Source organism: Meles meles, chromosome 17 (genome assembly GCF_922984935.1).
Source record: "Meles meles chromosome 17, mMelMel3.1 paternal haplotype, whole genome shotgun sequence".
Taxonomy (NCBI): domain Eukaryota; kingdom Metazoa; phylum Chordata; class Mammalia; order Carnivora; family Mustelidae; genus Meles; species Meles meles.
The window spans coordinates 4574953-4601166 of record NC_060082.1 but is presented as its reverse complement, the minus strand read 5'-3'; the positions used below and the strand labels follow the sequence as shown (position 1 = coordinate 4601166).

The following is a 26214-nucleotide window of genomic DNA, read 5'->3' as shown; positions in this document are numbered from 1 at the left end:
GATCCTTAAAAGGTCCATGTTACTGAGCAGCGTGCGGTAGGCAGAATTAGGCACCACCTCCCCTCCAAGTACCTGCCTCTTAATCCCCAAGCCTCTAAATATTTACCTTTCGTGGTAAAAGGACTTTGCAGGTAGGAATAAGTTAAGGATCCTGACATGGGGAGATTCTCTTGGATTATCGTGGTGGGCTCGACCTAATCAGGAGTCCCTAAAATGAGAGCAATTTCCCCAGTAGAAGGAAGGATGACTTGTTAGAATTGCTCAGCTGTGTGATGTGACAGGCTTTAAATACGGGAGCAGGGGACCATGAACCCAGGAATACCGTGGCCTTCAGAAGCTGGATAAAGGACTCACCCCAGAGCCTCTGTAAGGAACACAGTCCCGCCGACACCTCAGTTTTTAGGCCAGCGGGACCTCCAGGACTGTGAGATAATACATTTGTGCTCTTTTAAGCAACTAAATTTGGGGTAATTTGCTAGAGCAGCAGTAGAAAACTAATACACAAGGCTTGAACAGTTTTTAAACGGAAAGACTGTCTCACTCTACTCAGGAGAGTTCAAGTGGGTGTGTGGGTTTGAAATGATCTACGAGAAGAATGCAAAAAGGGAAAGCTGTGTCTGTCACTGTTGGCAAACAGGAGTCGTCAACACACGAGGCCGTCCGGCGGCAGCTTCTCCTCCGGCGAGAAGTGTAGTGTGTTCAGAATCATGTATGTTGTATTACCAGGTCTCTTCCTGGCCCGCGAGAACTTCCGTCTTGGCCCGGCCGTGATAAGAACAGAATCTCCACTCACAATTGTACACAGTAGGAGGGTTAACATTGATTCGCCGACTGGCTTCTGGCTTCTGAAAAAATTTCAAACTTTGTTTTTCTTCCACTTTGCAAATCTTTCTGGTGTCGGGCACCACAGCCCCTCTTCCCACGGAGAATGTGGCCAGCACTTTCCTGTCCGGACCTCAGGTGAGGTGGCAGGGTAGAGGGGTGGGGGGGAGTGTCGCAGTCGGCCTCACCTACAGCCGGGCCCAGAGGCAGTAACGCAACTATAGAGGTGATGGGGACCCAACACAAACGGGTTTCACCCAGTCAAAATACATGGATCCCTAACCCCGCTTCCTTCTGCAAACTCCAAGCAAACACACAGCGACGAGCCCTGAAGGCCGGGAAGCATTTTGAGCTTCCGGGTCAATGCAAGCAAAGCTGGGCATGGGGCTCCTGACCCTGTGCGGTGTCCTGCTCTCCTTCCTGCCTCAGCCTGACACCTGGCCTTCAGAGATTACCCGGGTGGAGAAAAGAACACCAAGTTTTGAGTTTGGACGGTGGTCCCTCTGGGCCTGTCTCCTCTCTGGGGATGGGGGATGGTTACGCAGAGATGTGGCTGTGAAGATTCAGTGGGACACTTAGGGGAAGCGTCCCATCCCGGGCAGGCCACTCACGTCGTCGTCACTGTCCCTGTCCCTTCTCTTGGCGCTGCTGGGAAGAGGCTGGAAGGAACCCAAAAGCCCTCCCCTCACTCCCAAGCCCAGCGGGTTGTGCTCCCCTTCAGGCCTGCCCCGCTGGGTCGGATCCACCTCCCACACTGTGGCCTCCCCCAGTCCCGCCCCCGTGTTCTTTTGAGGATCCCAAAGGAGATAAGGCTGGGAAATCTGGAGAAGGAATGTGAGGGCTGCCGGAGTTAAGTCCTTTTAAGAACTGGAGCTGACCCCGGCTGCCTTCCTCCATTCCCCTGGGGCTGTGGACAGCCCTCGGGCCACTGGCTCTGCGGACCGTCCAGTCCAGAGTGTGTCCCGGATGCAGCCGGGGGCTTGGAAGCAAAAAGTCAAGCTGGAGGGAGCTTCAGAAAGGCGGGCTGTGAGGGCGTGGGGAGAGGTTCGCCATTGGGAGGCAGTTCCCAGGATCACCGCGTCATCGCGGCCTTCTGGCAGGACTTCAGTTCGTCAGGGCTGGAGGGGAAACGTGCCTGGTGCTTGCAGAGGCTCCGTGGGGTTTGGGGCCGGCAGGCCGAGGCCTCAGCTCAGTTCCATCCCTGCAGGCTGGGAGGCGTGCGGGCGAGTCAAACGGAGAGAATCCTAGAGCTCCTAAGACCTCTTCCAGAACAGTCCACACAAACGTTAAAAGGTAGATTTCCTAAGGCCAGTTCCGTGCATTTCCATCCCGGTAGTCGTTGGGGCCTCCCCGCTGGCTGAGCTGGAGGCCCGCGGAACTGCTCCTGAAGCTGCGCGTGCGCACGCACACCCGCGCGCGCGCACACACACATGCACGCACGCGCACACACATGCACGCACGCGCACACACCTGCACGCACACACACGTACTCACGGCGGGAAGTTCGTCCTGTGGCCTCACTAGGCTCCCTCCTGGCGTGCAACTCGTCTCCTCTGATCCAGGGTTGCCTGGCACCTCCAGGCCGCCCTGGGGCAACAGTAACCATGGTAACCGGGGGCGTCGGGCCTGGCTCTTGCTGGAGTGCCCGCAGTTGGACGTCCTCGGCCCGTGCCAGGCCCTTGAGGGTTCGGGTTCCGACCCTACGGTCCAGCCAGAGCCAGTGAAGAGCCCGGCGGGGGCTTTCGGGAGCGCGGTTCCCCGTCGAGGCGGGGGTTCGGGTCCCCGAAATCGCTGGACGCCGCGAGCGACCAACGGAGCCGAGGGGCGGGGCCAGGGGTGGGCCTGGGGGCGGGGCCGCGGCTCTCGCTCGCGCGCTTTCTTGTTGCTATGGTAACGCATCAACATCCAGTGCCCCGGCGGCAATGCGGGCGGCAGAGGCGGTCGAGGCGCTGAGCCCGGGCCTGCGGCAGAGATGGTGAGGTCCCCGGAGGACCAGGGAGGGGGCCCTCGTGTGTCCCCCACTGGGTTGGGGTTCCGAGCGGGGAGCGCGGGGAGCTGGGGAGGGCAGAAGATGAGTCAGGGTCTGGGGTCCGGAAGGTCCAGGGGCAAAGAGGACACGCCTAGAAGAAGTAAGGGGAGTCCCGAGGAGGGTCCACGGGGGGAATTAGGGGTGGGGTCGACCGGGCTCGAAAACGTGGAGCGATGCTAGCCAGAAAGTTGCCGAGAAAGGGACGCTCTCTTCCCCCTCCTTCAGCCTGGAGCCTCCAAGGGCTGGGGACAGTGGGCGGTGATGTGGGACAACCGCCAGCGAGAAGGCTACATGCGGGTTATAGGACCTGCTGGACCACTGCTAGCAGAGTGACAATGTGAAAGTCACCCAATGTCCCCGAGCCTCAGGTCTCTCTTCTGTTGGTGGGACCTTTGTTCCCCCACTAGGGCTCACCAAGTGCTTGTGCTTGAATGAACGGGTCGGTGAGTACCAGGTTTGAAAGGCCCTGGGGAGGGACCGGGTCTGGTCTAGCCGGCCTGGGCTTCCCTGGGGGGGACCACGGAGTGGTGAAGGTTGACAAGGGCACCAGGCCCGGGAGGAGCTGTGAAGAGGCGTCCGGTTTCCAGTAAGGAGCGTGTTGGTCCCCGAGGGATAAGGGAGTGAGACAGAAGGTAGGCTCTGGAGCCTCGGCGTGCTGGAAGTCACGTAAGAACTTCTGGGGCACACCAGGGGCAGAGATGGTGGCCTGGGTATTCTGTGGACACATTTCATGCCCATAGGTCACGCTGCTTCTCTAGGACCAGTGGTTCCAATCCAGGGCCCCCAAGTAGGGATTTCCAAGAACTTTGTTGATTATACACAAACTAGTCTCCAGCCAGTGCAGCTCCCAGTGTCTGAGGACTCCTTGCGGTGTGGCGGTGGGGGCCCTTTCACAGATCTGTTTTATCACATCGTTATCCCGGGCTCTCCCTGGTGCTTCCCAAGTGCACGGCGTAACTGTTTATCTGGTACAGCCTAACGTCACCTCAGGCACCCCGGCTGGCATCTAAGGGCACCCAGTAACGGTTACTTCCTTTCTCTCCGGTTGAAAACAATTCATATTTTCCAGTGCAAATGAATCAGTGAGTTGCACTTAGGCTGGACTTGTGGGAATTAGCAGATCGGGCTTCCCCGCCAAGGGCCACTCAGGGCAGGGGTCAGCCCGCTGTCGGAGCACTTCTGAGATCCCCTGGACAGGACTGGGCCTGCAGGCACCTTCGAGAAGCAGCGGGTCGAGTTAGTGGGCTCCGCCTCCTGGCAGGCTGTGTGTGCGCGTGTGCGTGTGCGCGTGTGTGGCTGCTGCTGGCCAGCTTTTGAGTGTGTTTGGAGGGATGGGGAGAGGTGCTGCCGGCCTTGGGGAAGGCAGAGTCCAAGGACTCTTACAGAAATGACGAATAACACCATCCTCCAGAAGGAGGGTTGGGACCTCCGTACTGACTAGGATCCCACCTTGTCTCCCATTTGAGGAAAGAGGTACCCTAAGTGGATCACTCAGTAAAAGGCAGGAGCCGCGTGCTGGGACACCCTCACCTTCTGGGTAACCACTGCCCACGGAAAGGGAAATGCGTCGGCTGAGAGCTGGAAGCTTGCCTTTGCTGGCCCCTGATGAACCTGTACGCAAAAGGAGAACTGGGCGGCAGGGTGAAGAGGACGTCCGGGGAAGGGCGCCAGAGGTCTTTGTTCAGTCGGCAGGTGTTACCGTTACGTCAGGGAAACTCGCCAGCTGTCCGCACCACCTGTACCAACCCCTTCTCACCGGATTCGAGCTGAACGTACGGGATCCGGGACATCGAATGCTGCTGCTAAGGGCTTCACCCTTCTGTTCAGAGTCAGGAACTAGCCCCATGGCCAAGTCTGTTTTCAAATAAAAATACAGTGTGTTACCTACAAAAATAGTTACCGACTCAATGGCAGAAAATTATTCTCTACGGGAACTGACGAAAGATAGTAATGCTCACCCCAAATTTCTGTTCAATGTTGTTTGGTGAACATTCTTTTAATACGCCCTTGGGGTGCGTACCCTTCAAACAGACATTTTCGCAGGACGTACTTTCATGGGTCTTCTCATCTGCTTTCTTCAGATCTTAATATGTTCTGGGGATTGTCCTCTATCAATGACAGTGAAAATCATCCGACTGACCTGCTCATCTTTCGGCATTGGAGCCTCTCTCCCCACATTCCTAGCAGTGGCCAAATTCCTGCGGTCCTGGGGTGGGAGGGTCTCGAAGGGAGGGGATTAGCTGGGTCAGCAAGATGAGAACATCAAAGCAGGGCTGGCGTCTTCATCTGTCCCCCGTCCTCATCTTTGCCAGTGGAACTAGGAACTAGACGGGCTGGTCTCTGGGCGCTGCTCACCCTCCTGGGGACATTTATTTGGTGATCCAAGAAGTCACTCCAGCCCCTCATTTCCTGAAAGACCCTTCTGGCTACCGTCTCTGGCCTAGAGGGATCTAACTTTCCATTTCTGCTTGGCTCTTCATTTTCTTTGAGTGCTGTTCCCCAGTGACCTCCCTAATTCTTCTTGTTGCTCTTGGCCAAAGTGACCATTCTAACCATGGTGCGTGGCTTGTGGCTTCAAAGTCAGCATTTCCTCAGTGAGGTTTCTCAGCCACCCAACCCTAGAGAGCGCAGTGCCTCCCTTCGCCCCGCCCACTGGCCACTTCTCCGTGGCCGTCTCTTTTCCTTCCTCTGTTCTGACTTCTAGGCTCTGGCAGTGGGCCGTCCCTTGAGTGGCTTCCTCTTGAGTTTGGTGCCAAGGGTGCAGGGGAGAGGTAACTGGGTGTCAGCCCCGGAGGAGCTTGTCCCGAGCAAAGGGCAAACCTGCAGGAGCCCTTGGAAAGAAAGAGGAGAACACATGCAAAAACAGTGATTACATTCCATCTGCCTTCCAAAGCCCCATCCCTGCGTTATTTTCCACAGCGATTTGGGAGATGTCGGGTCGGGGAGGGGCCTGGAGTCAGGCGTGTTCCGGGGAAGCTTCCAGCTCAAGCTGGCCCGTGGCCCTCGAGGGGTCACCTTGCTTGGTTCCAGTCATTCGTGCTTCCTCAAATGCGTGTCGAGCTCCTCTGACGTGCCAGGCACCCCAGTTTTCCCGTACTTAGAGACAGAACTCGCCCCGTCCCTGCTGATCTGGTGTCTTCCCCCTTTCCTCTCCCAATGCTTCTCCTCAATCCCACCTACCTCCGGATCTATTCGTTTCCTCTGATTCTATTTTTGGTGGAAAGGGGAGCAGTGGCTCACCACTAACCATGCAATAACCCTCCCGAGTCTGTTATTAGGCGTCCTCGGGGCTGTTATATTTACCTTTTAATAAACCCAAGCTTTCCTGCTCTGCTGTATCGGGGCTGCCTGGGGCTCTAAAGGGAGGCTCCCACCTTCCTGGCCAAGAGCCAGTAAGCCTCTTGCTGGCTGGGGAGGCAGAGAGGGGCCAGGCACGCGCCGCGGCGCTCAGCTGCAGAATAAACTGGCTTAGCAGCGGAGCAGGTGCTGGGGAGTCTGGTTGGTTAGGGCGGACGGGAGAGAGCTTTGGAAACACACTGTCCAGGGCTTAGTGACCTGGAACGACAGGGTCCGTCTCCCTGTCTACACTGTCCCCTTGACGGCTGCTGATTCCCGGGCTTGGGAAACCCAGAGTGGGTAGCTCATGCTGCGTGATATGTTAGTTTAGAGACAGGGGGACAGGAAGTCTCCTGCAAAGGGAGATTGCGATTGGCTTGAGAGTAAGGCGGGAGATGCCCGCAGTCCTCACCGAAGTCACCTGCCGGAGACAGACGTCTCTCAGGACTGAGCTGGGCTGTGGGAGTGGAGGTTGTCTAGTGCTGTTCGGTGCGGACAACGGAGCCAGAACTCTCGTGCAAGTTCGAGGGCACACGGGGAGGGGGTTTTGGAGAGCTTGCTGGCTGGGAAACTGAGCTTGGAAAATGGGGACAAAGGGAGGCCCTGCAACTGGAACCGGGGCCAAAATCACAACCAGACCCGGTCTGGCAAGGCCTGGGATGCGCCGCGGCCCGCCCAGCGCTGGCAGCTTTGTGGGGTGCTGCTGTGCGTCCTTCTCAGCACGGCCCCAGATGCCGGCTGCGGCTGCCGTGCTGCCTCCGCCAGAGCTTCTCCGGGATCTCCGGGTGCCACCAGCTCCCCTCCATCTCTGGCTCTGCAGATCTGGTTGGAGAAGCCAAGGCCCTGTGCCCAGGCTCCTACATATCAGGGCTTACCTGGTGCTTCCCCTCAGTGGTGTCCCCACATGCCTACCTGCTTCTCCCCAGCACGGGCTGGCGAAGTGTTTACCTTGCCCAGAGTCCTGCTGGCCTCTCGGTACGGATGAGCCGAGCTTTCTGCCTCTCCCTGCAGCCTCTGAGCACCGCTGGCGTCCTGAGCTCCGCCTCCACCGCTTCCACCAGGTCCAGGAATCGGACCCGCTATCGGACCAAAGCCGTGAGCTCCCAGGTGGATGAGAGCCTCTTTGGAGGGGTCAAGGTAACCGTCCCCCAGCCCCTCCCGGCAGCTGGCTCCTCGAGGCAGTGGCCCGGACTGGCATTGCTCAGGATGAAGCCAGCCCTGGGCAAGCCGTCCCCTCCCCCGGCTGACTCTCAGAGGGAGACCAGAGCAGCGGGACCCTGGTACCTACTGGGACCCTTGTGAACAGGGGCGCCCGGCTCCCTCCACCCGGGCAGTCGTCACATCTGCCCTGGCTGTTGTGATGTCGGGGTTGGATCTGCCGCAGAGAGCAGATCGCTGCCTGCCCAGCGAGTGCCCTGGAAGGAAGGTGTGCGAGGGCCACGGACGGAGCTCGCAGACCCAGAGCTACGCGTGGCCTCCCTGCCCGAGCACAGCGCTAGAGAAAACCACAGATCCTTCTCTCCCAGTGCCCCGGTAGCAGGGCTCATCAGCTCTGGGAAACCCCGAGCAGGTCTTCATGGGCCGGTGTGGTCCCCACTGAAAGGCTGACAGCTTCCTCCGTGCAGAGAAGGAGAGCCGACTAGAGCACGACTCGGACTGTTCTCGGTGCGTAGGGAGTGTAGCAGGTGCGAAGGAAGAGAGGCAAGGACGGAAGAGAACGGGACACGGAGAGAGGGCAGGGAGACAGAGAGACAGACGGACAGAGCAAAGGACGGGAAAGATGCCAGCAGCTGTGTGAGCGACAGCGTGGGCGCCTCTGCATGGGCAGGTGGCGGGAGGCGAGCGGATGTCTGTGCTCCTCGCTGTCCTCACAGCCTAAAAGGACCCTCCGGGGGCATCTGGGTGGCTCAGCTGGCTGAGTGTCTGACTGGGGGCATCTGGGTGGCTCAGCTGGCTGAGTGTCTGACTCCTGGTGTCGGCTCTGGTCTGATTTTGGGGGTGTGAGACCGAGGCCCCCGCCTGCAAGTCAACTCGGTGGTGTGACCCGTGATCGTGGGAGTTGGCCTGGGGAGTCCTTCTCTCTCTGCCTCTGCCCGCCCCCCACCCCGGGTGCTCTTTTTCTCTCTCTCAAGTTAAGTAAATAAATCTTTAAACAAACAAACAGACAAACAAACAGAACTTTCCAGAGAGTTCAAGATGGGCGCTTTTCTCCCTTTATCTTTTTCTTATTTATTTGTGTATTTATTTATTTATTTATTTATTTATTTGGGGGAGAGAGGGAGAGAGATGAGCGAGCACACGGAGTGAGAAGCAGGCTCCCCACTGAGCAGGGAGCCCGATGCAGGGCTCGATTCCAGCCCCGGAGCCAAAGGCAGATGCGTAACGGACTGAGCCCCCGAGGTGCCCACTGTTCTCCATTTAGAAGACCCCCATCTGCGTCTGTTTTCTATCGAAGGGGAAGGAATCGAAGCAACATACCCTCACTCACAGACAGGCTCTGATTTGGGCCGGTGGGGGGACGGAGGTTTTGGAAATGACCAAATTCTCCAGGCGTCGTCCAGCGGGCTCACGGGAGGGGCCGTCGGAGACATGCCCATTCCTGGCCGTTCAGCCTCCTCGCTGGGGGAGTCCGAGGTCTCTTAGCCGGCAGCAGGGGGCAGAAGCGGTCTGTGGCGCCCGCGAGGCGCGCTGTCTTGGATGCTCACGGACAGCAGGCGGCAGCGGCGCTCTGGGGACGGTCTGTGCAAAGGGCGCTCAGACCCGAAGGGCTCCCCCCACTCCCACACTGCCCAGGCCAGCCCCTGGCCTCCACGCAGGTCACAGTCACTGCATTCATGACAGACGAAATTCTCTCCTGTGTCCAGAATTTTCCTGAAATAAGTGGTTTCATTTTCTTACTATCTGACTCCTTCATGGTCGGAATGTTTTGAAAAAACAAAAAACAAAACGTGCATTTAATATGTATTCCCGCGAATTCTGACTCCCTGACATGTTCACGGCATTCCATTTGGCCATTTCTAACCTCCTCCATATGATTTTTTTCGGGGGAACCAAAGTTAAATTAATCATAAGGAAAGATTAAAAATTTCGAAGATCATAGATCAGATGAGTCTGTAACCAATTGTATTATCTCCAGCCACAGTGTGGTCCGAGAGAGAGCATTATTTCTTCTTTCCTAAGTCATGGGGTGGGGGGCACGAGAGACCCCGGCCTTTCATCCCTGATGGTTTTAGGTTAGGAATGGGCACAAGCTAGCCACTCCCCTCCCCATCCGTCCAGGACTATCTGCACGAGACACGGGAAGGCCTTGCTCTCAGATGGGCTGGTCAGGAGGAACGCACACAGCCACAGACAAGGGCAAAGCCGTGTGCTGCTTCCTCAGTGCCCTGGAGACTCTCGGTGGTCCTGAGGTCTGGGCCCCAGCCAGCCTTCTCTGCCACTGGACGGGCTGGAAGAAAGCGGGGAAGGCTGCCCATGAGTATGTTGGGATGGACCCGCAGGATGTGGGCTGACCAGCTTCTAAGCTGTCCTTCCTGACCCCACAGCCTCAGGCCCAGAGCAACAGCCCCATTGTGCTCCTCCGAGATAAGCATGCCATTAGGAAGACTCTCACTGCCCTGGGCTTGGAGAACAAGCCCGAGACCATCCAGCTCATCACCCGGGACATGGTCCGGGAACTCATGTGAGTACCCAGGGCACAGCGCCTGCCTCCCCATCCCGGCCTGCTTTTCTGCTGAGAACCTGAGCAGGGAGAGTGGCCATCTGGTCTCCTCCAGAGAGCCCAGCCCCACTTCTGTCCTGTTCTTCTCCCCCGCTTGCTTCCTGGCTGTCCTTCCTCGGCATCTGGGCTCTCTCGTTTCTCCGCCTCTTGTATCGATTCTTGCCTTTGCCTTCGATCCCCAGCTTCTTCTTCTTCCCTGTCTCCTGGCTGTGGAGGGACCCATGGGACCCTCGAGAGAGGGTTCGTGCTTGGTGGGTCCTTGCTGAGCCCTCCTTAGTGTTCTTGGTAAAGGGAAACCTTCCAGATGAGTCAACCCCTTCTGCCTGCACCAAGAATCTGAAGTAAAGGGAAACTGACCAGATGCTAATGGGCCCCCTGGCTTCTTCCCAGGCTCTGAGGCCAGCAGAGGAAGTTCCCCGGGTCTCTTGGGTTCCTTTGGGATTGGCTCAGCCTGGCTTCCTGACTGGAGCTGCCCCTTGCTTGGCGCCCCTGTGGGTTATCAGCAGTGGGAACTGAGCTGTCGCTGGGCGCGGGTTGGTGGGGGGCTGTGAGCTGCTCTCTTGGAAACCGTCCTCCTGACTCTGGGTTCGCCTGCGGGGAATCTGAGCTCCCAGGAAGTGCTGTCTGTGTCACGAGTCCAGGGACACAGAGCACGGTCCGGTCAGCCGTGGTGGCAAATGGCCTTCATGGTCCCCCCCCCCCGTCCTGCAGCCCCCTGTGAGGTGAAGGAAGGGTTCCTTCTTGGAGTGGTCTAGTCCTGCAAGCGTGAGATCCGTCCTGGTCATTCCAGGTCCAGTGCCAAGCCCTGGATCCACTCACTCATTCAGTCTTCCTCCTGGACTGCCCCCCAACACACACACACGCACACGTTTTACGAGATGAGGTTTCACTTCCTGCCTCAGACCGGCTGCGTCTCGCTGCTGTGTCCCTGTTAAACGGCCTCACCCAGAAGCAGCTTCGTTCCGGCCCCTGCTGCTGCCGTGGCCTCCCCCTCCAGTGTCTGTCGTTTGTTTGTAATCATTATAATTAGCTATTGGTTGGTTGAGTGTGCTGGGCGGCTCGGAGGAGAGGTCCCCAGACATGCCTCTGACTGTTGTTGATCAGAGATTTTAATTAATATTTAGGGTTCAAAGCTTCTCTCTGGGCCGGATGGACAAGCAAGCTTGGGTTTCTCATAGCATCCGTTTCAAACTGGGCTGGCGTCCCCCCTGCCCTTTTTATGTCATCCTTGAGGAATAAGCTATTTTTAAAGTCCAGTTCACCAGCGCGGTTTTGAGGTCTCCCCCTGGGCTTGGCGCGGCGCCGGGGGGCTGTGCGGCCACTGTGGCCGGTAGAGGCTGCGTCCTGGGGGAGCACACGGGCCATGCCTGGGGGTGGGGGACACAGCCCAGTCCATGAGGGCAGAGCCTGGTGGCCTCCGAGGAGGTCGGCTCTCGGCCTGGTCGGTGGGACTGGCCTATGGGCCCATGGAGGGGAGGTTCTCTGATGGGTGCACAGAGAAAGTGACACACACACTCGGCCTTTTAGCGAAAGTGGCCCGTCCCTCACCTGGGACCCTTTCTCCCCCGTGGGCCAGGGGTGCAGCGGGCGGTCTCTCCTGCCGTGGGTGTGGCACTGTGGGACACGGGCCGGGATGGGGGAGGGGTGACGGGGGCCTGAGCCCCAGCAGCACTGCGCTGAGAGCTTCCCTGCGCCTCCCCACTGACTGTCATCCCGGGGCAGCGTTCCAGCCAAGGATCCCTCTGGGGAGTCCCTCATCATGAGCCCTGAGGAGTTTGAGCGCATCAAGTCGGCATCCCACGTCCTGACCAGAGAAGAGCTCGAGGCCAGGGAGCAGGCCTTCAAGAAGGAGAAGGAGGCCCTCGTGGTAGCTGCCCTCCCCCAGCCCTGATCTCTGCAGATGGGAGGGGGGACCTGTGGTCTGGGGGCCCTGGAAGGAGGCGTGAGTGTGTGCCTCGTGGAGACCAGAGACGTGGTAGGGTGGACACCAGGTGTGGGAAGAGCTGGGGGGAGGGGGCGGGGTGAGGAGGAAGCCAGGCTGGGAAACTTCTGGGTTCTGCTAGCAGGACGGGCGATGCCACATGGTGGGGGGGGTCCCACTGGGTGGCCTGTTGTAGCTGGGCCAGCGCCTCTGGCAATCGCCTGCTGATCCAGACCGTCTCCTGTAGGACGCGGTGACCAAGCGCAAGAAGGTCATGAAGCAGAAGGAGATGGCGCGGAGAAACACCGAGAAGCTCAGTGACCTGGAGGAGCTGGCCCAGGAGAGGGCCCAGAGCCTGCTGCAGAGGGCCAGCGCGCTGCGCACGGAGCAGGAGGAGGAGCTCAAGGACATGAGCAAGGTGGCCACGTCCTTCCTTCCCTCCTCTGAGGACGCGCGGCCACTCCCCCTCCCTCCTCTTGGGCTCTGACAGCCCGGCTCCAGAAGGACTTGGGGCAAGGAGGGGGTGAAGGGTGGGGAGCTGGCGGAGGGGGCCGTTGCCACGGTGAGAGGGGGGACAGGCCCTGCCGCGTGCTATAGCTGTGTGACCTTCGGCCGGCCGGTCACTCACCCGCCCTGGGCCCCACTTTCTTCCTGGGTCAGACCACTTCGCAGGGTGATTGGCGGGGAGAACTGAGTTTTGCCAAGTGGGGACCTGCCTTCTGTTTCTCTCCCGCGGGTCAGTCGTGGCCGCATGTGGGGGCCCTGGGAAACGGGAGAAGCTAAACTAAACGACGTCCTTCCTTTAGCTGAGAAGATCAGAGGCTGGGGTGGATATTTTGTTCTCATTTGCATGTGGTTCACTTCCCAAGCAAATAACCCCGCTGACTCCCAACCCCGTCATCTACACCTTCTCTCCCAGGACGATCTGTCCTCAGGCCTCCTCTCGTTCTCCAGAGCTTTCCCTTGGTTGTTCTCGTGATGGCTGTCCCCTGACGTGTCATGTCGGGCTCTTTCAGCTTAAAAATCTAGTGGCTTGGCCTCTGCATGAGGATTTTAGTTTCCCTGAGAAGTAGAGCAGGTGTTGGGGTTCCTGGGTCCCTAAGGGGGACCTTGAATCTCTGCAGTTTTACGGAAATTTTATGTGTATGTATACAAGTGAATCTTTTTTTTTTAAGATTTTATTTATTCATTTGACAGACAGAGATCACAAGTAGGCAGAGAGAGAGGAGGAAGCAGGCTCCCCGCTGAGCAGAGAGCCCGATGCGGGGCTCGATCCCAGGACCCTGAGATCATGGCCTGAGCCGAAGGCAGAGGCTTTAACCCACGGAACCACCCAGGTGCCCCTATACAAGTGAATCTTAAGGAGGACAGAGCCCATTGCTTTCCCCACACTCTCAAAAATTGGCTCATGGCCCCCCAAATACGAAGACCCAACGCCGCGAAAGGTACTCCCATGGCTTCTCCTGGCACGGACTAGCACTTGGCAGGAGCCCAGTAAGTGCCAGCGCAGAGCTATAGTCAGGGCACGGGAGCAGAAGAACGCTCTTGCTCTCGCGGGCTTGCGCGCGGCTGCGCATGTGTCCAGCGCACTCCGGAGCACCGTGCTCCCGTTTCCCCCTCCGGCTCCCTCACCCCACGATGCATCCCTCCCTATCTTCGTGCCTAGACCCGGTGCCACCGTGTCATTCCAACCCCCCCCCCCCCCAGATCATCCTTAATGCCAAGTGCCACGCCATCCGGGATGCCCAGATCCTGGAGAAGCAGCTGATTCAAAGAGAGCTGGACGCAGAGGAAAGGCGGCTGGACCAGATGATGGAGGTGGAAAGGCAGAAATCCGTTCAAAGGCAGGAGGAGCTGGACCGGAAGAGGAGGGAGGAGCGAATCCGGTAAAGGGGTGGTTTTGGCATCTCCCTCCCTGTCATTTTCATGCTGCTTTAGGTCCGGACAGCCTTGTCAAGAGGGAAGAGAAGAGAAATGGTCATTGCCACCATCCATTATGACCTCAAAACCTTATGAAGAGATTCATAGAACCGCAGACTCTCTTAAAGCTGATTCCTAAGACGCGACAGGTGCTTCACAACCTGGCCCCAACGCAGCCCCACTCCCACCTTTCCCTGCCATCCCCTTTGCACTCGGCTGTCCCCCAGCACACCTGGACCGCTCACGGTTTATGCTGTGCTTGTTCCTTCCACTTTTAGCACACTAGTCTTTCCTTTTCCTCTGAAAAACGCTTTCTCTTCTTTTAGTATGTGGCTTTGCTGTCGTCTCCCCTGGAAAGCGCTCTCCCCCCAGCAGGCGGGCTTGGGGGCTCCCTTCCCTGTGCCCCGCCACACCGTGTTTATACCCCAGCACATGGCTTCTTGCCCTGGGACTCTCTGGCCCTCACCGGAGGCCTGTGCGCTCCCGGAGGACAGCTTTCCTGGCTTGGTTCATTTCCGTAGCTCCTGGAACTCACGCACTCTTTGGCCCGTGGCAGGTACTTAACGCACATTAGAGGGATACATTCAGTGCCCTTCCTTTTGCAGAAAAAGACAAGTAAATTTACCTGAGCAGGTAAGTTATTTACCAAAACGACAAGTAGATTTACCAGAACAGGTATATTACAGAATCACAGGGTCCCGAGTCTAGAGCGTCAGCCATAGAACGTGAGCGTTACCTTGAGCCACCCTGACCGGCTCTGTTCTCTCCCACTCTGATTCTGTGCTCTTGAACCATTCATCTCTGTACCTCCAGTAGGTACCTGCTCGACTGTGGCAGGCTCCCTATAAATGTGGATTTAATGGCTAAGTGGCTCTTCATCTTCTGCATAAACAGCTCCAATTAAAGAAAAATCTCTGCCTCATTAGGCTGCTCTACTGATCTGAGCTGGTCCTTACACAGAGCCCCAGCCTGCTGCCATGTAACTCTTTTACTCATTCCTCCCGCGTATTTCATTTGGAGTCATGAAGCCATTCAAGCGCTCCACCTGAACGGGCATCCCATTGTCCTTCCTCTTGATTCTTACCCTAACCTGTGTCTTCTCACATTCTCCCAGGCTTTACTCATGCATCATGGGGTCTGGATGCTTCTGAGTTTATTGTCATCAGCAACACCTGGGGAGTCACTGGCAACAGCACTGATTGTAGACTCTGGGCTCTCTGCCTTTTACTGTTGAGCAAGGGCCTCGCTGAGTGGGGAGGCTTGTTCAGACCCAGCCTGTCCGCCCGCGGTGGGAGAACCGTGGCACGTGATAGCGAACGAAGTGGGTGTGGGAGGTGGGTGGGAGACAGGACACGCTGGGTGCTAGCAGAAGCTCCGGAGGAGGGAGAGGTCCTGGGCTTTCTAACTCTGTGAACTGGTGGAGGAAGCCAGCTCCGCACGGTGGCTCTGGGAGGGTTTGGGAGGTGGTAGGATTTCAGAAGCTCTTGACACACTGAAAGGCAGAAGGTATGTTGCCGATGTGGGGTACCCTCTTGAGCAAACAAACAAAGGAGGGGAGCCTCAAGAAGGGCAGCTTGTGAGAGGAGAGGACAGCCCCTCACGACACTCGACGCTTGAGGACTTTGGTCTGGGCTCACGTGTAGGAGGCGCTTGTCCAATTGTCCCTGCGACACCTCCCATCTTGGTTATCTGGGTGGCGGTCAGAGCAGAGAAATGTGGGCGTGGGTTTCTAAGCCCCGTGGTACCGTTCACCCCTAGAGGAAGACGGCACATCGTGGAGCAGATCGAAAAGAACCAGGAGGAGCGGTCGCTGCTTGCCGAGCAGCGGGAGCAGGAGAAGGAGCAGATGCTGGGCTACATGGAACAGCTCCAGGAGGAGGATCTAAGGGTAACGGGCCCAACAGATAACGCCAGATTCCACCAGCAACAGTGACAAAGCTCTCTGGGATCTGGGGGTGTCGGGGGACCGATTTGCTGTCAGGCCTGTGCTCTCTTTGCAAAGCCATCACTGTCGGCTTTTATGGCCATGTGGAACGTTCATTTGGCCGTGGTGCCAAACTGGGGGTCGAGCAGGGACTTGGACGGCTACTGTCCCTGCTTCCCAGGGACTTGGGGTCTGAGCCCAACGCATCCACGGGCATGGACACAGAAAGGAAACACACAGCTCTGTGCATTGCACCAGTAAACATAGGGATGTTTTCTGGTCTTTCCGCAGCTGGTTAGAGATATGATACATTTTGTAGATGTCTTAGCCCTCCCTGTCTTAGGCTCAGGCTCCCTGCTGTTCCCTCATGTCAAGTACATAGCATCTGAGTGTGGTTAATTGTGTGAAGGAGCCACCCCCCCCCGCCCCTCCCCAGTCTAGATAAGATTAGCAGGCATAGCCATTGCAGAAGAAATGACGACATGCCTGCTCAGACCAAGTAGACTTGGAGAAACCCTCTTCTGTTTGCCTGCTCCGGTCTGTTGCAATACCCAGAGACCCCTCGCAGGGGGCCAGGCGAGCCTTGGGATGTTCATTCTTTCTGTCCCCCTCAGTTTTTGACCTTTGACAATTTTTATACACACAGACACGTTGAAAGAATGTATCAGACCCGTCCACGCTTCACCTAGATTTCATGATGAAATGAAGGTGAATCTGCCTTCGTTGTTTATCTCTTTTCGGGGCATTTATGTATTCTGTTACTGGTAAAGTCTTTGACGGTGAGTTGCAGACATCTTGAGACTTTGCTACTAAATGCTTTAGCCCTCATCTCTGAAGAAGAGAGATGTTCTCTTACCAGTCATCACTACTGCTGTCTCATCCTCTCCTCCAAAAACGGAATCCAATGGAATCCAGTATCATTTAATACTTAATTCACATTCAGATCTCCCCAATTGTTCTAAAAATGTATTTTCAGTTTTCTTTTTTTCCAGCCAGGGTCCATTTAGGTTCCCTGCCTTGCATTCACCTAAACCTCTTTTATCTGCTTTGACCTAGAAGAGTTCTCTCGTTCCTTCCTTCCTTCATTTTTGGGCAGCCAGGCCAATTGGCTTGAAGAGTTTCCTCCATTCTGATCTGTCAGATTATTTCCTCATGGTGTCATTTAACCAGTGGGACATGTATTCTTCAGTTTTTCTCCTCTTCCCCCACATTAATGGACAATGGGGTTGTCATCTCCCAGTGATTTGATGATGGTGTGGAACCAACGGAAACAATGGCATGGAAAGTAAATAAATAGGCAAAGACATAAGTCAGTACATGACGGTATATTTGTCCTAGATCAGCATTTGGCAGGTTTCCCAGTTGTGCTGGTCAGTGGGATTAAATACTGCGTGGGTACCAACGGCAGGACTGACTCTGGTGGGAAGCTGGGAGAAAGGAAAGGAAGAAAGGGAGAAGAGGGAAAAGGAGTGGAGAGTCACTGGGCCAGGTGGGGAAAAGTGCGGTGAGTGAGAAGTAGGCATGGGGAGAGTGAGGGAATGCTGGCTGCCATGAGTCACGCACCACCGGCCGGGTGGGAGGCAGGCAGCACCGTGCAGATCTGGTGCGGAAGGCTCTCCAGGAGGCCTGAACGTGGCTGTGAGTCAAGCTTGGGGAGAACCAGCAGAGTTGTCTCCCGATGAGTCAGGGTAGAAGCTGGCCTGAGGAGGAGCTGGAAGCAGAGGGTGAGGCATAGCCTTTGAGGAATGGAGGGAGCTGGGAAGAGTGTGTGTGGGGAGTTGCTGGGTGGAAGAATTTGAAGGAGAGCTGGAGATTGGTGGGGGGATGTCGGTAGGCCAGCTGCCAAAGATTCTACATTGGGGCCCGAGAATGTGCTCTTCCCATCATCAGGGGCTTTGAAAGGCTCAGGATCCTTCCTTAGAAGGGATCTTGTCACTCAAGGTCACGCTGGTACTCTGACCTCCATCATTCATTGTCTTTCTCTCTGTCTACTGTTTTTTCCCCCTTTTTCTCACATGCCACTCACTTTAGCTCCCCCTTTCCTTGTTTTAGTTTATTATTTGTTGTTTTCCTCTCATCGGGCTATGCACGTTGCCAGGGAAGACAGGGAGCGTGACATGGTCCCCATCCTCTGGCTGGGACGGGATAAACACACAGGAAGGAACGGGGACCTACAGGCAGTGCCTAACCAAATCCCAGGAAGTGTGGCACCGTCTTAAGTGCAGGGGGGACCCAGACATGAAGAGAGAACTGGAAGCTGGGCAACGTTCCTGAGAAGATTGGAACTTTAATTTAGAAAGACCAGGTCTCAAAATTCTGGCTCTGGATTTTGTTAGCTGGATGGCCCTGGGCATGGACAAGTAAATTTGGGGCCTCATCGTCTTCATCTGCACGAGAAAAATAACAGGTTCTACCTTTCAGGGCTTGGGGCTGTATCTGGGTTTCAGAGCTAGGCTATGTAAAGTGCCCCGTGAATAGAAAATACTCAATTAGGGCAATACTTCATTATTTCACTCATCACTACTGAACAGAGACCGGAAGCTAGGGTTTGACGAAGAGAGAGAAATTGAAGGCAGGAGAAAAGACCAGGAACAATGGGTAGGACTTCGCATGACATGTGGGAGACACTGGGGAGAATTTTAAGAGCCTCCACTTCCCTGAGAGTGTATAGAAATCACCTGAGTTGGGTTGCTACCAAGACAGGTGGGCACAGACTGCGAAGTCGCATTTGGCTGCGAGGGGCCACTGATGGCGCTCGAGAGAGCTGCTTTACCAGAGGCCAGGGGCAGCGGCTGGCTGGCAGATGTGCCCCTGCCCTCGTGTTTCTGTCCTTATGGGCCAGTGTCTCTGGGTTTGTCCCCTTCTACTTGGAGGCTCTCTTCCTTCTGAGGCCAGGACATGGAACGGAGGCACGAGCAAAAACTAAAGATGCAAGCTGAGATGAAGCGCATTAATGATGAAAACCAGAAACAGAAGGCAGAACTACGGGCTCAGGAGAAGCTGGCGGACCGGATGGTGATGGAGTTCACCAAGAAGAAGATGGTAGGTTTCTGATGCCCGGGACTTCTGGCCATGGGAAGTGGCCGGCTGAGATCTAGGGGAATCAAGACAGAAAGCCCGTGTCCGTTCCAGAATTCATGTCCTTCGTTCAAGGGCCTGGCTCTTCCTCCTCTTCATTTCGGCCAGTGGTTCATTAGGCTGGAAGGGACACCCAAATTACGGCATTATATCCTCGTTAACACCTTTGATTAGAAGTTGAATGAGGGTCAGTTACAGGCCCGGGAGAAAATGAAAACTCTTGGGGAAAGTAAAGTTTTGTGGATTCCTCATGGAAAGCATGATTACATCCCCAGTAATCAGAGGTCACCTGCCCTATAAATTTCTTGTGAAAATTCTGCTCTTGGGCATCCTGTACTGGGGGCTAGACTCTGAGAGGAGAGCTTCTCCCACCGCTGCTGTGGAGACTCTAAGCACAAATGCAGCGCAGGGCAGAGAGCGACACCGCCCACAGGGACCCAGAGATGCTGCTCAGGCCATGGGGATGGACTCAGGGGCCAGGCTGAGTAATGGAGTGACTGGGGGCTGTGAGGAGTGGAGGGTGAGAAAAGCTTCTAAGCGCAGGTTAGAAGGAGTAAATATGGGGTTACATAGAAAGAGAAGGACTGAACGTGGCGGGAAGGTTATTCAGTTCTTTGTTTGTTGGTCCTGCCTCCCCTGCTAGTTTCGAGGCTCCACGGTGACAGAGAGCACATCATACTTCTCTCCGGCAGGGTGACAGGCAGGGGGATGGGTACGCTCTGAAAAGGTGTGTTTGATATGGCCATATGCTCCGAACGTAAACCTCAGAAAATGAAGCTCCACAAAGTGTATGTTCGGGCTTTGGCTTTCCTATTGGGTGCTGGGCTACGCAGGCAGCAGAGCAAGAGCCCAAGACGGGGACAAGGCTGGTTGGTACCTAAGAATGATCACCCGACTGCCGTTTATCGAAGGTGAAGACTGTGCATGGGCCCTGTGCTAAGTGCTTTCCCTGTGGGTCTCGCCAAGCCATTACAACCCCTTGCAAACCCTGTCACTGAGTGATTCAAAATATCCTCTGTGCTTCCCTGCGTGTCCAGTATGAGCCTGGGCTGAATAATGGTGGGGACTTTGTGCCGAGCTCAGCCACCGTTTCCTGAACGGGTGAAGGTGGTGTGATGAGCCAGTCAAGTGTAGGAGCTGGTGAACAGGTTGGCTGGCTGCAGCAGATTTGACGGTGGTCATGGTCAGAGATGAGGTGGTGAGGAGGCAGGTTGCTGAGAGCAGTTGTTGGGGGATACCTTGGACCTTGAGCAGAGCTGGAAACATGGAATGAGGAGGAGTCACCATAGATTTCTGAGAATAGGGCCTGTCTTCATATGTGGAAAGGACATTGGTGGGAGGAACCACTGGACAGGCCAGCCACTGCCAAAGGGTTGGGCACTTGGGCATGCCCACAGCCCGCCATAAGTACAAAGTATATCACAAGTCCATCTCTGACCTCACGGTGGTCTCTGTTCTTGTAGCCGGGGCTGCCCCTTTAAAGCTAGGGGCAGAGATTGGTTGTGGAAACCTCCAGAGTTCCGTGCCCTGCCATCTAGGGGGAGGTGGAACAGAGACCAGCTTTGACACACGGCTCACAATCAGGCAACTCTCTGGGCTTCCCTGGAGTCTGGGCAGGTAGAACAATGGTTATGGAACATTCCTTAGGGGAGGATCACATTTCCACTCAGCTCAAGCCATTAGTCTTATTACTACGCAAGAATGGTGGTTGGGAGGCTGGGTTTGGGAAGATTTTAGGGGTATGTCTGTTCTTTCAGAGAAGTGACAAAGGGAGCTAACTTTGATGGTTCACTCCTTTCATATCTGCTAACCGCAGTGGGACTGCCCAAAGCATGGTTGGCCATTTGCCCGGGGACTGATGAAATAACTTCCACCTGCTGCACTTTACAAGACAGGCGGGTTGCCACGGTTGTTACTTGCAGAAACGTGACCCAGTGGCCTCGAAACTTAGACATTGTCTGCAATGCAGTGGAACGGATATGAAGGCTGGGCTTGGGATACCTGTGTTCAAATCCTCTTTGGTAGTTGACTAGCTACGGGATCTTGGGCAGGACCGTTGATCTGTATGAATGTCAGTTTCCTCATCTATAAAACCTGTCCCACAAAATGTTGTAGGGGCCCTCTGGGATCATACAGGGGGAAGCATTTTGTAAACAATGAAGCATTTTGCAATGCTAATTGACTTTGTTCATGCATTACTAGTTATTTTGCCCTACCTTAAAGAGAGTCAGAGAGTGATATGGGAGATACTGGACAGACTGTGGCAGGAACTATGTTTCTCTGCAAGGCTGGGGCAAGGGGAGCCGATCTACAAGACCCTTTCTTCCTGGCAGGCTCGAGAAGCAGAGTTTGAGGCTGAGCAGGAGAGAATACGGAGGGAGAAAGAGAAGGAGATCACCCGTCTGAGGGCCATGCAGGAGAAGGCCCAGGATTACCAGGCAGAGCAGGTACCTTCTTGGTCTCAGTTTCCTTGGGACTCTGCAACCCCTTAACTATTCCCTTGACAGCCTACAAAACCGACCTGAAGGACGGAGACACGGAAGAGGGGGTGCAGGTTACCTAGACTTGAGTCATCTGAGGGCAAAGGGGTGGGCTGCCCCCAGTGCCTGATGCAGCGAGAACAGGGCAGGGTGTTATGCGCTGAAGGTTCAAGAGAAAGCTTTTGGCTGCTGTGTAAAGAACTTTCGACCTTAACTCTCACTGGAAATTGTCACCAGAGGAACTGTGGTGTCTCCATCACTAACAGTTTTGAAAATGAGAGGTGACTGCAGGATCGCCTGGACGTGTTGGAGGTATAGGAAAGAACTGGGATCAGTGGTGGGAGAGGACAAGCCAAGACACCTCAGGGTATCTATCCACCAGAAAGTTCTACAAGAGTCCATGTACTCTACCTTGTACTCCACCTTGCTCTGTACACTACGTCGGACTCTACCTTGTTGCCAGGGAAATTCCCAGCTCTCCTCTAAGCAGGCTAAGCAGATCCTGCAGCTGGCATCTTCCTAAGGTGCCCCGTTGGTACTGAGGTCAGGTTGCACCCTTGCAGGTCTCCCCACCTTCTCCTTTCCCAGGACGCCCTGCGGGCCAAGCGCAACCAGGAGGTGGCAGACAGGGAGTGGCGCAGAAAGGAAAAGGAAAATGCACAGAAGAAGATGGAGACAGAGGCCAAACTGCGCAGCAGCCGGCTGGAGCAGGTGGCTTTCAAGGAGCACAGTCTGGCCGTTCAGGTGCAACGGGACCGGGATGAGTTTGAGAGGATTCTTCGGTAGGTGGGGCTGGGCACCCTGGCTTCCTTTCCTCGTATTGTGGCCTCTGCTGGGTGGAGAGGACCTCCCTGGCATGTCCACAGATGGATGTGTGTTCATCTTGCCTGGGGTGGTGGAGTCATTCCAATGAGATGAACAGCTGAAACATGCAAAGACAAAAATTGAAAGCCAAGAATTTTCTGATCAGAGATTGGGAAAACAGCACCTGGACATATCTAAGGAACTGGGTATTACTGGTGTGAGCAAAAGTATGTCTCTGGTCCCTCTGCCCTCCCCTGCTTCCATGTGCCCCTGCAAGTTAGGGATGAAGCTGCAGCAGGGAGGTTGAGGAGAGACAGAGAGAAGTTCCAACACCAAGATTGTGGGTCACTGGAGAAGAGCCTGGTTTGGGGGCTGGGGTCTTCGCCATTCATTTGATAAATATGTATTAAGCACATAAATTCAAGACTCTGTGCTGGATTGTCTGGGAGGTATTGGAGGTGAGCAAAAGGCTGTCCTCGCCCAGTCATGTGGGAGGAGGTGGAAGACTCATCTCTGGAGAGACCTCACCGGTATTTATCCTTCTGGCTCCATTGCCAGCTCTTCAGCCTTTTATTTTTGTTCTCTTTTGGCTCAGTGATAATCCCCACCCGTAAGTGGAAGTGAAGTCTTCGCATCTGTCGCTTTCCCCGCCCTGCGTCCACCCCCAGAGTCGCCAGCACCCACAGCGGCCCTGGCGTCCAGTCAGATCTGCCACGGCCAGACCCGGCCCCTGGGTGCCCCCCTGGCCCTGTTCTGGCGTAACTGGGAATGACTCCTTTCTTGCTCTGGTTCGAAATCTGTAAGATCAGAAGCTTTCAAGGGAAACAAACAAAATCGGAAGGGGGAGGGTATAGATACAAAATTACAGAAATTCTGTTCACGTGCGTGGAGAGGTGATGGTGCGGCTTGGCTTTCTGGTCTCCCTGCTCTCCGTCCTTGGCATTGTCCCAGGTACTTGCATGCCAGACCAGCCCTGGGCCCCCTCAGGCCCCCCACCCCCGTTCAGGGCTCCCGGCCAGAGGCGGAGCCAACCTGTAGGAATCTCCTTCCGTGCCAGAGCCAAGTTCCTGGTCTTTTGCCGGACTGTGGGCCCCCAGCCTGCACCCACTAGCTGAGGCGCCCTTTGGCTCTGTGGCTTTCCCGGTTGGTACCGGGCCCTCAAGGGTCATGCCATGGTCTCTGGAAGCCTGCTGAAGGAGGCAGCTTCCTTGATGGCCCCACAGATCCCGCCCCTGGGCTCCAGACTGCCTTTCAGACGTCTGCCATCACCGGCCTCTATGCTCTTGGACATCCGTGTTGCCTTTAGCAGGGAGTAACAAATACTAATGAAAAGGAACGAAGGGTCCTACTTTTGTCACTGACCCATTTGTCCCTTCTTCACTTTGTTTGCCCAAAGCATATGCACTAGCCGGTTAGTAAAGTGAGACCAGCCCTTTGGAGACGTTCCCCTTCACCTGATCTTCTAGGTGAGCGTCTAGACCTGGTGTCCCTGGGGCCACGTGACCACCAGCGCGACTGTCTTCAAGCGCTCTGAGCATCTCTGCCGTAGCCAGCAATCCAGGTTTTCCTGGGTCAAAAGCATGACCTCGTAGACGGCCTCTCTAGGGGTTTCCTGCTTCTGGGGAGAGGGATGCCTTTGCCAGGCAGCCCACTGACTGAGCAGCAATAGCTGACCTACCCTACCTGGTGGCTCTTAGAGATGCCCGGGAGCTCCCATAGAGCCCTGAAGCCCGGGCTCCAGCCCCACAGATTCCGATGTAACTGGTCTGGGGTGAGTCCCAGACAGCTGCAGGTTTTGGAAGCTCCCGGGTCCCTGTAAGGCAGCAGGCTCCAAGGTCATGGCCCTAATCCCATGAAGTGATCAGGATTTTCCCCATTCAGATTTCTAACTGCCTGCCAGCCCAGGGGCTCCCTAGTGTGACACGTGGGCTTCCGTTTCCAGCCTGTTTTGCCTCACGTGAAATAACAGAACACCATTCTCTATATAGGAAAATACAAGGGCAAGGCCAGGAGGTGGGGCTTCCTGTTATCACGGAGATGCCTGAGCGGTTGGGGTTTGGAGTCTAAACAGAGAGGAGTGAGGAAGTCGGCAGGTGTCTCCTGGCGGACTGGGGGTCTCTGTGGCAGGTGCAGCGCTGGGAGGTGGTCCTGGGCAGCTGAGCTCAGCGTTTCCCCTGAGATGTGAATACATTTCATTCGAGGTCTTTTGGAACCTGTCTAGCCCACATCGGCCGCTTTCTCCAGGGTATCAGGGCGTGTGAACACCCCCTTGTGAGGACGTTCCTCTGAAGAGTCTGGAGAGCTAAAGGGACAGGAGCACTGAGAGGTCCTGGACAGCTCATTCCTCTTTCCGGCGAGTGGCCGAGTTGGTGGTACCGACGGCAGCACTTTGCACTTCTGAGCGTCCCCTTTGCAGTTTTGTTAACATCATTGCTATTGCTCGTGGGAAGGGAGGGAGGGAGATGGAGAAAGAATGGTATCTGAGAACCCCTAGAGAGGAGCTGTGCATTGATTGTTGCAAAAGAGAAGAGCTGGAAACATAGTTTCTGGTGGGTGAGCCCCTGAGTATAGGCCAGCGGGGTAATTTGCAGAGCCTGGGGGTTCCCTTGTTCAAAGTATTTAGAATTTCAAAACAGTGATGGAAGAGCAGTAAAGCAACGTGGGGCCCTTCTAAGTACGGACACAGAGTCCTGCGCCCACGGCGCCAGGCCTGGCGGAGGAGAGGGGCCGCGTGCCCAGGGGCAGCTCGGAGGCTGATGTCTGAGCTGCAGAAGAGGGTGGGAGTGGGCAGGGCTCTGAAGCGCGTCCCCTGGAGAAGCCTTTCAGGAAGGCTTCCTCAGAGCCTCTCCTCGCTGGGCCAGCTCAGCCTAGTCCATTCGGCGACCCGTGTCCCTCCTCCAGGGCTCAGAGAGAGCAGATCGAGAAGGAGCGGCTGGAGGAGGAGAAAAAGGCCACCGGGCGCTTGCGGCATGCCAACGAGCTCAGGCGCCAGGTGCGCGAGAACCAGCAGAAGCAGGTGCAGGACCGCATTGCCACCTTCGAGGAGGGCCGGCGCCTCAAAGAGGAGGCCCAGAAGCGGCGTGAGCGCATCGATGACATCAAGAAGAAGAAGATCGAGGAGCTGAGGTGCGCTGCTGTTCGCGCCGCCCACTGCCTCTCCCCGTCTCCCTCTCCATCCCAGGGCAGGGCATGTGGGAGTCAGGGACCGAGGGGATGACAGGTGCTCTGGGAGGGCCCTTTCTTCTCCTGAAGGGAGCTGCGGCTGAAGGCTCTGGGACGCGGGCTGCCTGGCTTTCTGGGAACTCTGAGGCGGGGGGCTGGAGCCTTGGAGGGAGTGTGTTTGGGGGATGGATTGTGGGAGCAGGGGTGGGGGCAGGCCCCCAGGTTCTGTAAACCCCCCACAGGGCCTGCTTCCTGTGGCCCCGTCACACCTGCCCTGTGTCCCCCTGCAGAGCCACCGGTCTCCCTGAGAAGTATTGCATTGAAGCGGAGCGCAAAGCGAACATCCTGCCAGCCGCCTCTGTGAACTAGGGGAGACTCGGTGTCCCCGGTGACGCCTGCAGGGGACAGGCCCTGCCCAGCCTCTGGGTGTCCATAACTGCCACTAACCTAGACATTTTATAGTTACAGAATAAATTTATTCTACTTGATGAAGCAACAGCCCAGCTTTCTTGGGGGGCTGTGGCTGCCGGGGGTCCTGGGCTGTAAGCCCAGTGGGTCGTGGAAGCGGGGGCCGTGGGTGCTGTGAGGCTCTGGGGCGGGGGACGGAAGTGTGCTCTCTGCTGGTGGTCCCTCCTGTGTCCCCTGACTTTTTGGGACCCTGGGGACATTGCCTTTATGTCCACCTTCAGCACAGCCTTGCTCTGGCTCTGTTCCATGCCCGGTTCAGAGGTATTTCGGGGCGGGGGGCTGGGGCTGCTGTCTCAGGGAGGGGCAGGGGCAGGAGGGAGCAGGGCTTCAGACGCAGAGCTCTACGGGCACCTGTGACTCAGGCCACAGCCGTGGAGGGGGTGCGTGTGCACCTGGGGCTTACCCTCTGGCTCTACCCTCCCCGCCAGAGTCCCGTAGACACCTGCTGTCCGCTCAGGCACACCCAAGGCCCCACTCCTCACCCAGACCCCGCTGTCCCCTCACTCAGGCGACCGCCTGGGCTCTCCTCGCTCCGCCTCACTCTGACGG

The 26214-nt window shown here is 56.2% G+C and overlaps 1 protein-coding gene across 1 annotated transcript; it reads left to right on the top strand.

Annotated features, from left to right (window-relative positions):
• The first annotated feature begins 2744 nt into the window (after positions 1–2744).
• On the top strand, positions 2745–25624 carry CFAP45 (cilia and flagella associated protein 45). Its single transcript, XM_045983333.1, is given in 15 exon segments — positions 2745–2797; positions 4476–4623; positions 5556–5646; positions 5649–5716; positions 7199–7324; positions 9733–9869; positions 11631–11775; positions 12077–12247; positions 13537–13715; positions 15508–15637; positions 18569–18715; positions 21085–21198; positions 21820–22013; positions 24937–25161; positions 25488–25624. Coding segments are annotated over 15 exon segments (2007 nt in total). The 3' UTR covers positions 25567–25624.
• The last annotated feature ends 590 nt before the right edge of the window (positions 25625–26214 follow it).